This window comes from Palaemon carinicauda, chromosome 39 (assembly GCF_036898095.1).
Source record: "Palaemon carinicauda isolate YSFRI2023 chromosome 39, ASM3689809v2, whole genome shotgun sequence".
In the NCBI taxonomy this organism is placed as follows: Eukaryota; Metazoa; Arthropoda; class Malacostraca; order Decapoda; family Palaemonidae; genus Palaemon; species Palaemon carinicauda.
The window spans coordinates 66,448,134-66,458,104 of record NC_090763.1 but is presented as its reverse complement, the minus strand read 5'-3'; the positions used below and the strand labels follow the sequence as shown (position 1 = coordinate 66,458,104).

Genomic DNA, 9,971 nt, shown 5'->3' with positions numbered 1-9,971 from the left:
CTGAAGTCAGCAGTCCTCTACATCAGCTGCTGCAATTGGGGATGCCTATGTTGCCATTGGGCAATGTGTCACCGATATGGAGCAGAACAGTTAGATAGAAGGCCATTAGAATGGATACCTTACATGCACAACAATGGTATTCCAGAGGTTCCTCCAAAATATTTCTTAAAACTTTGGCCTCAGTTCAAAATAGAAAAGTTATGAGCTGCACTGACTTCCATCAGAGGAAACTAAATGCTTTTAGTGGATCTGAAGGATGTGTACTCCCAAATACCCATTCATCATTTCTCTTAGTACCACCGCCTCAACAGTGGTCTATCAGTTCAAGACCCTGGTTTCGGACTATGAACAACTTCCCAGGTGTTCACACTGGTGTAAGACTAGGCCCACTTGCATGGGATACGTATTTGGAAGTACAATATTCCGACGGTTGGTTAATCCTGGCCTCGTCCGAGAGGTATATGCTACTGGATTCAGATTGCGCGCTCTCATTTCGTCATGACCTGGGCATGCTGATAGATACAGCAGCAGAGTCTTTCTACCAATCACATCAGTCCAAGGTAGTAGATTACTTCAAGTTCAATGCTGGTCGAGTCCATCTCTCCTTTTTGAAGAAGCTTGTTCTGCACAGGCAACTCCACCAGAGATCCCTTATCAGTGGTGTTTAAAAGATTGATGGTTGGCCTCCAGGGATTCCCAAGCTATCAGTTCCAGTTAGACATGAGGTATAGGCTGATCTTGCCTCCAGACATGCTACTTTTCTCAGATGTGTTGAATATGGGTAGGGCACACATCTCAGTGATCTATAAGCGTTAAGTGTCTGCACATCATATTGGAAATGCAACCTATAAGCCTCACCATCAAATCAAGAAGTGACAATAAACAAAAGAAATGTTAACTTGATGACAGCTGAAGAGAAAGCAATGAATTACTGACTGGTTCCTTGCAAATCGCCTACTTCCCATCACTCAACTACTTACAGTACTTTGTTACAAGAGCTCAAATAAGTCTCTAGCTCGTGCCAGGGAATTGTGCTACATTAAGAGACTGATTTGTATTCAAGTAGGTACAACTTTAGTGTCACTTAGTGCATAGAAATCAATACAATGTACAACTCCATATTTACAGTGTTCACTTCAATTTTATTTCAGTTATGCTGTCTACCATCTGGAACGGACAGTGAAATGTGCGCGTCCCTGGTTTGTTTAGCAGATAAACTACCCTCTTTACAAACCATAGTAGTACCCGCTTTAGATTCATTTCTATTATCTCCTACATTGAAATATTTCAAAAACAGTAATGTCGAGATACGACATAAGTGTGCAACAGATCAAGTTTTTACTCACTGGGAACCAGAACATTAACCTTCTTAGCTAAAATTTTAGGTTATTTCTGATCTCTTGTACGATTTCTGTGATTTTCTAAAGTTTTAAATAAATTATATTTTAGAAATTTGTTTATTTTAACCTTTTAAAACTGAAGTACTGTACAGTATAAGCAAAATAATAGAAAGGGTAAATTTACATTTAAATAGAAAGCAATAGGCACGCTGAAGGCAAAAATGATAGGTACGTGAGGGGAAATAAGTCGATGATCAACCAAATTTTACGGTACTGTTCACTATTCCAATAATCAACAGTGTCTTCCTTATACAAGACGATTAGATTAGTCAAGATATAATTACCCACCTATTTATGATTCAATATAATCTTACAGTGCAGGATCAACAATGGAAATCTCAATTTTTATAAACTGAAGTCACAATGAACAATTGTTTTAAGGGAAAAATGTTTCTGTAATGGCAAATATGTAAAAGAACAAATTCAATCTCTAATAACTTGTTTGACTTCCATTAATATCCTAATTTATAAAAGTACAGCAAGGGAAAAACAAAATGAAATTCTTTATACTCTGTATTTCCAATACAACAAAAACCTATTTTAAAAGTAAAACGCAAGAATTTCACTTTCTCTTCCGTATAAAGACTTTCTTTTCTTCTCCTTTTGCCTCTTCTGGTGGTTTAGTTGTGAAGATGTCATTGGTTGGGTCACCAATGTGACCGTGAACAGGTCGGACCTTCTTTATTTGCCGTTGATTCAATTTATTTACGTACTTGACAGTTTCACTACTTTTCTGGGTTCTGCGAACCTGTAAAAATTGTAAGGATAAATTTAAATATTTGTATGGCAACACAAAACCTAAAATAAACCAATTTGAAATAAAGTTCAGTTCTGGTCTCGTCAATTATAACACCTGCCATTACATCCAATTTTTAAATATAAAACTTACCCGCTGGTTATATAAAAGAGCTGAAGTCCCTGACGCCAGGGCAGAAATTCAAATCTCGCGCTATCGAAGATACGCCAGGTGTACCAACCGCACCCTAGCGGTAGAACAGGTGGAACTACACACCAACTGCAGTTCTTCTCTCTGCCGTCATAGCTGACTGACATATAGAAGTTCGCTCTCGTGTTTTACTTTCTTGGGAAGTTGTTTGGTGATGTACAACATTCTTTTTTGAGTTTAAGCTATCGTTGATTAATTTCCCTTGGTTCTTATCTTGAAATCTTTTTGTTTGAGATTTTCTTTATTGCTTTTTCCCTTACTTTTTGCTTGTCGGTCTCTCACGTTAGCTTTAAAAATGGCCGACTCCTCCCCTGCTCAGCGTAGGTGTGTTAGTGAGGGTTGTCGTACACGACTTCCTAAAGGATCTATTGATCCTCATTCTATTTGTGTAAAATGTAGGGGTAAATTTTGTTCATTAGATGATAGGTGTAATGAGTGTCTTTCCTTAACTAATGATGATTTTGTTACTTTCGATCGTTATGTTAGGAGACTAGAGAGAGATAGAGTTAGGCGTAGTTCTTCCCGATCTGTGGATAGAGCCTTACCTAATTTACCTGTTCCTAATCCTGTTCCTTCCCCTGTGGTGGTAGATCAAGAACCTACTATGAAGGACATGTTTACTGCTATTTTGTCTCTTGGTGAGAAAGTTGAGTCCTTAGCAGGCGATAGAAATACTATCTTTTCCGAGTTAAAGGTATTGAAAAACCGTGAGCCTATCGGAACTGTGGAAAGTGTTTCAGTGTCTGATGTGGTACCGAAGAATCGTGACTCTCTCGGTGTTGTGACAAGTGTTGATAATGTGTTTAGTGTTGCGGAGGGTGCGTCGGCACGATCTTGTCGTTCACCTAGCCTAAGACCTCTTTCGAGCTCTCGAACCCATGGGAGAAGTAATGTCGAACGGCTTAAGGGAACGAGAAGCGTCATCAATCGTGCAGACGTCCCCTCGAACGTTCCTGTTGCCATAGCTCAGGTCGTTCACCCTCATCGTAGGAAAGGTGAGGTTCATGCGTTATCCCCGTCTTCCGATGAAGGGTCGGGGAGTGAGATCTGGCGTCGAGCGTCTAGACCGCTTAAACGGACTCATGATGAGTCACAGCGTCGGGAATCGCCTGTGCGTCCAGGATGTAGTTCGTGGGGTTCACCGGAACGTTTCCGTTCTCCCAGCGCTTGCACTCCGGCCAAACGTTCAGATCACCGTGTTCGTGTGGATATGATTCCTTCCGATTCGGATCTTGTTACTATTCATGCACCCCCTCTTCCATCGGATTGGCTTTCTTCCCCCGAAATGCGTGGTGACGTTGGTGCGAATCTTCCTTCTAGGAGTTCTGTTGATCCGAAATGGTCTGCGCTTTTGTCTATGAAGGAACAACTCTCGTCGTTGATGGATTCTTATCAACCAGGTGTTGGCGTTATGTCTGGGCGTTTGATGTCAGACCAGTTATCGCACAAACGTTCAATGGTATCTGGTCTTGACGAGTTATCACTTAGGCGGTCTCCCAGTCATAGTGTTCAACGCCAGGTTGATTTTGATGAGTCGCGTCAGAGAGTTTTGGTTGACCAGTTTTCGTATTCTGGTCGCGGGGAAGAACATCGGCGTCGACAAGTGGACGAGACGCGTCAACGATTTGAAGTAGTGGATCGTCCGCGTCAACAACTTTTGGACGCGTCGCGTCAAAACATTGATTTGCAGTGTCGACATCCTGACTACTTTGATCGTTCGCGGCAACAGTCCTCGGACGTTACGCGACCTCGCGGTGATCTTCAACAGTTACCTTCTGATTTCAAGCGTTCTTCTGTTCAACAGCAGTCGGATTCTAAGCGATCTAGGCAGTTGTTGGTTGAGGATGATCGTCTACACGTCCGTGTTTCGCATCAATCTACTTCTACTTCTCCCCATCAAATTGACGCAGATGTTGGCCTTGACAGGCAGTCCCATCCAGACGTTGTTCCTTCGGTTCAGGCTGCGGCTGTTGCTGCACTGCCAGAAGACGAACCAGAGGAAAAGTCGGATGAGGATGATCCTATTGAGGAAGACTCTGAGAACGAGGAGGAGAAGCATTATCAGCATGCTGTGGACCTTCGCAAGTTTATGCTTATTCTGACTGGAATTTTCCCGGATTCTTTTACCCCTGTGGCCCCTCGTTCTCCGCCTTCTGAATTCATCTTGGGTAAAGCTACCAAGGTTCCAGTTTATACCAAGATGGTTCTTTCTCGATCCTCTAAGCGGGCCTTGAAGTTAATGGGTTCTTGGTTGGACTCCAAGAAATCTTTTGGCAAGACGGCCTTTGCCTTTCCTCCCGCTAGGTTAGCCTCTAAATCTAGTGTGTGGTACGAGACTGGTGAAGTGTTGGGCTTGAGTTTTCCTTCTTCTGCTCAAGGGGATTTTTCATGTTTGGTAGATGCTTCTCGTCGTCTTGCCTTAAGGAAGACGAAGATTTGGTGGTCCATTCCAGAGTTCGACCATTTGCTTAAAGGTCTTTTCAGGGCCCTCGAAGTTTTTAATTTTTTGGACTGGGCTTTGGGGGCTTTGAGTAAGAGGGTCTCTGATATGACGGAAACGGACACTAGTGGTTTGGTTCATTTGATGTCCTGCTTGGACAAAGGTGTGAGGGATGGCTCCAACGAACTTGCTGCCTTGTTTACAGCTGGAATTCTCAAGAAAAGGGCCACGATGTGCTCTTTTCTCTCCGCAGGAGTGTCTCCCTACCAGAAAACGGGCCTTCTTTTCGCACCTTTGTCTAATTCCTTATTTCCGCAGGAATTGGTAGGCGAGGTGGCTACTGCTCTCACGCAGAAGGCCACACATGACTTAGTTACTCATTCGTCTAGGAAAGTTTTGCCTCCGTCATTCTCCTCTCGTAAACCTAAGGAATCTTCTTCTGGGTTTCGACCTCAGTCCTTTCGTGGGAAGTCCTCTGGAAGAGGCTCCTTTAAACCAGAAGGAAGGAAGCCTAGAGGCAGAGGGGGCAAGTCCGGCCGAGGTAAAGTCTGACTGCCCTCTCCTTCAGACAGCAGTGGGTGCCAGGTTGACTCACTTTTGGGAGGCTTGGGAGAGGAATGGAGCGGACCCCTGGTCCGTCCAGGTGTTAAAAGAAGGCTACAAGATCCCCTTCCTGACCAATCCTCCTTTAGTCACAGATCCAGTGGATCTTTCGCCCAAATACAGAGAGGATCCCAAGAAGCAAGCCATGCTTCTACAGACGTCTCTTTTATTAGAGAAACAAGCAATAGAGGAAGTGCAGGATGTTACGTCTCCGGGGTTTTACAACCGCCTTTTTCTAGTACCCAAGAGTTCCGGGGGGTGGAGACCGGTTCTGGACGTAAGTGTGCTAAATGGTTACGTCCAGAACTCGACGTTCATTATGGAGACTCAGAAAACAGTTCTGGCAGCTTTGAGGAAGGACGATTGGATGGTCTCTTTAGATCTTCAGGATGCCTATTTCCACCTTCCGATTCATCCCAGCTGCAGACGTTATCTGAGGTTCATGGACGGAAACAAGGTCTTCCAGTTCAGGGCTCTTTGTTCCGGACTCTGCACGGCTCCTCTATTGTTCACCAAGATCATGCTGAACGTGGCAAGCATGCTGCATTTGAGGGGAATCAGGGCCTCTCTGTATCTGGACGATTGGCTGATAAGAGCCTCCTCAGCCGATTGTTGTTTGAAGGACCTCAAGATGACTTTGGATCTCTCCAGAGAACTGGGTCTCCTGGTGAGCTCGGAAAAATCACAACTCATTCCATCCCAGGAGATTCTTTATTTGGGGATGGAGATTCACAGTCGGAGTTTTCGGGCTTTTCCGTCGTCGGTGAGAATCCAAGCAGCCCTCCTAAAAGTCCAAACGTTCCTGAAGAGAGATCTTTGCTCCGTCAGAGATTGGATGAGTCTTCTGGGGACTCTCTCGTCGTTAGAGAAGTTCGTGACCCTGGGGAGGTTGTACTTGCGTCCTCTTCAGTTTCATCTCAACCGCCATTGGAAGAAAGGGGACAGCCTCGACAGGGATTGCATTCCCATCTCGGCTTCCATCAAGTCTCATCTTCAATGGTGGAACAACGAGCCCAGACTGAAAGAAGGCTTGTCTTTACTTCAGAGGAACCCAGACCTCGTGTTGTGTTCCGACGCCTCCAATTCGGGGTGGGGAGCCACTCTAGAGAAGCAGGAGCTTTCGGGGACTTGGACGGTGGAGCAAACCTCTCTCCACATCAATCAAAAAGGGATTTTGACGTAGGAAAAATCTATTTCTGGGCGAGGGACCTGTGCCGCCCAGTGAATAAGCTCCTATTAGCACTTATTCTTAGGTAATTTACTGCTAAATATACCAGAGAAAAAATGTAAAGGAGTGCTAGGTTGACTAGCTCGCTCACCTATTGGTGTCGGTATGGAATTGGGCGTATAATCCAGAGGTCCCGCACCATTTAGATTCATCCACGACAAAGACCCCCAATAGAGGAGAGCCGTTCAACCTCACTCGGCACCACCAACTCTGCATCCGCTCAGAACCCAACTCCTTAGCACCCAAAGTTTGGGGACTCCAAGGGAGAGGAGCTGGGAGGGTTCACTGGGAGGCACAGGTCCCTCGCCCAGAAATAGATTTTTCCTACGTCAAAATCCCTTTTCTGGGCTTGAACCTGTGCCGGCCAGTGAATACATACAAGAGAAATGTCACCAAACTTGAAAAATAAAGGAAAAAACATAAACACAAGGGAAACACAAGTTACTTTAATCAGAGTTGAGTGCCAAAAACAACTATAAAGGTACCTTAAAAAGAACATAAATCCACTTGGTAGAACAATTGACAAAAAAGGTAAGGTATAATAATGCCGTGAGTGATGATATATACAGATACTCAGGAGTCATAAAATTAACAAATATAGGAATAGTAACCAGGTGCAAAACCAACGAATACAAATAGGGTACTGTATAAATGAGGCAGGTAAGGGGGAGAGATAAAATGACAAGGAATTAACATGTGAGTTACCTGGGGGTAACTACGCTCCCTGCAGCTACCGTAGGAAATTTAAGGGCTTCCAAATGTTTAAGATAGTGTTTCTTGAACACTGACGGTGACTTCCACCCTGTTTACCTAGAAAGATCCGTAAAATTCATGTGGTGAAAAAAGTTCACCGAAGTAGCAACTGCTCTAATATCATGTGCAAGAGGAAAAGAGTCAGGGTTAGCTTGTTTAATAAAATACAAAATTTGTTGCCTGATCCCTTTAATGGTAATGGTACCGCCTTGTTCTCTAACGAATAGAGGCCCGGAGGAGTTAGAGGAGGTCCGGGATAAATAAGACTTAAGAGCAGTAACAGGGCACAGAGACGGATCTTGCGTGAGGGGAACAATTTTCCAGGAGGACCATCTGTTCTGAGGGTCTTCGTTCTTAGCTAAAAAGAATTTGTTAGGTGAAAGAAGGACCTCTCCCGAAGGAAGGAACTCAATATGACCCGAGTCTCTTGACAAAGCTGCCAGTTCAGAAATTCTTGCCCCAGAAGCCAAACTCACAAGGAAAAGTGTTTTCCTGAGAAGGGGAATATAATCACAAGAACTGTTAATGGTATCAGAAGCCAATTTGAGCACATCATTAAGGAACCAGGTAACCGGGGTAGGACGAGTAACCGGTTTCAGTCTGGCACAGGCTTTCGGAATTGAAGCTAACAAAGAGTCGGTTAAGTCTATGTTAAAACCCACTAGGAAGATCTTTTTCAAAGCAGATTTAATAGTGGTGATAGTATTGGCTGCCAGACCTGATTCTAATAAAGTTCTAAAGAAAGTGACTGTAAGGTTCAAGTTCATACAGTGTACGTCTGAGTCTATCAGAAATTTAGCCAACTTTTTAACTGCAGAATCATATTGGCGGATGGTGGAATCCCGTTTATCTGATTCTAGGAACAGGGTGTTTCGAGGATAGATATTGGCACCATGCATGGCCGCAAACTTCATGAAGTCCATAAAGTTAGGGCGCTCTGAATGTTTGAGAAAGCGTACACAACGCGTGTTTGTACTATCTGAGACAGAACCGGATTGGGTATCGGGTGAGGATGTAGTCTCAACTCTCGCAGGAGAGGATACCAATTGCTCTTGGGCCAGTTGGGTGCGACCAAGGCTACTCGTCCCTTGAAGGATCTCAGTTTGTCTAGGACTTTCAGTAAAAGATTCACCGGGGGAAAGAGATAAATCCTTTCCCAGTTGTCCCAATTCTGTGACATGGCGTCTGTGGCGTAGGCCTGAGGGTCTAGATTGGGAGCCACATATACTCTCAATTTGTGGTTGGACTGCGTGGCGAAGAGGTCTACTTGGAGACCCGGAACCCGAGAGAGAATCCACCGGAATGACTTTTGATCGAGTGACCATTCCGACTCTAGAGGGGAGGTCCGGGACAGGGCGTCTGCAACTACGTTCCGGACTCCCGCCAGGTGGACAGCTGAAAGATGCCAACGGTTCGAGGCTGCTAGGGAGAATATGGCTACTAGAACATGGTTCAGAGGCCCTGATTTTGATCCGCCTCTGTTGAGGCAGCGGACCACCACTTCGCTGTCGAGAACCAGACGAAGGTGTTGTCTCTTGGATGGAGAGAGACGTTTCAGGGTTAGTAGAACTGCCATGGCCTCCAGCACATTGATGTGAAATTGGCGGAATAAGGGAGACCAAAGACCTTGAACTTTCCTGTGCTGAGAATAGCCTCCCCAACCTGATAGGGATGCGTCCGTGTGAATGATTAACTTCGGAGGCGGAAATCGAAGGGGAACTGACTTTGACAGATTGCTGGCCTTTGTCCAAGGTAGAAGTCTTTCCCGGAGAATGGGAGGAAGGCGGACTTTCCTGTCCCGGAGCTTCCGATTCGCCCTCGAACGCCAGACACGATTGATATCTTTCAACTTCGCTTTCAGAAGTAGATCTGTCACTGAAGCAAATTGAAGGGACCCTAGGATCCTCTCTTGGAGCCGTCTGGAACTCACTTTGTCTTTGAGAAAGCGTTTGGTGTTCATTGCAATCTCTAACCTCTTGGGTTTGGGAAGACACAGAGTGTGAGATATAAGATCCCATTGCAGGCCGAGCCATTGGAACTTTAATTTCGGAAGAAGACGGGACTTCTTGAAGTTGATCTGAAAGCCTAGAGATTGAAGGTATTGGATGACTTTGTGAGTGGCATTTAGGCAATTTTGGGAGGTGTCTGACCAAATGAGCCAGTCGTCCAGATAGGCTACTACTTGAATCCCTTGATTTCTGAGTTCCTGAACAGCAACTTCTGCTAACTTTGTGAAGATCCTTGGGGCGATGTTGAGCCCGAAAGGCATCACCTTGAAGGAGTAATTTTTGTTTCCTAGGCGGAAGCCTAGATACGGACGGAAGTGTCTCGCTATCGGAACGTGATAATAGGCGTCTGTAAGATCGATAGAGGTGGTGACGGCCCCACGGGGAAGTAAGGTCCGCACCTGCGAGACGGTAAGCATTCGAAACTTGTCGCATTGAATGGACAAGTTGAGAAGGGATAGGTCTAGAATCACTCTTCTCTTGTCCGAATCCTTCTTCGGGACACTGAACAGCCGACCCTGAAACTTCAGGTGTTTCGTTTCTTGTATGGCGTTCTTTTGTAACAGGTCCTGGACAAACTCGACTAGGTCCGGAG

The 9,971-nt window shown here is 45.0% G+C and overlaps 1 protein-coding gene across 1 annotated transcript in view; it reads right to left on the bottom strand.

The window, feature by feature from the left end:
* Positions 1-1,900: 1,900 nt before the first annotated feature.
* LOC137631236 (ribosome biogenesis protein BRX1 homolog) overlaps positions 1,901-9,971 on the bottom strand; it is a 37,498-nt gene continuing 29,427 nt past the window's right edge. Inside the window, exon 6 of the mRNA XM_068363015.1 lies at positions 1,901-2,148. Within this exon, the coding sequence (XP_068219116.1) occupies positions 1,963-2,148 (186 nt within the window). The 3' untranslated portion in view covers positions 1,901-1,962. The remainder of the gene's footprint in view (positions 2,149-9,971) is intronic.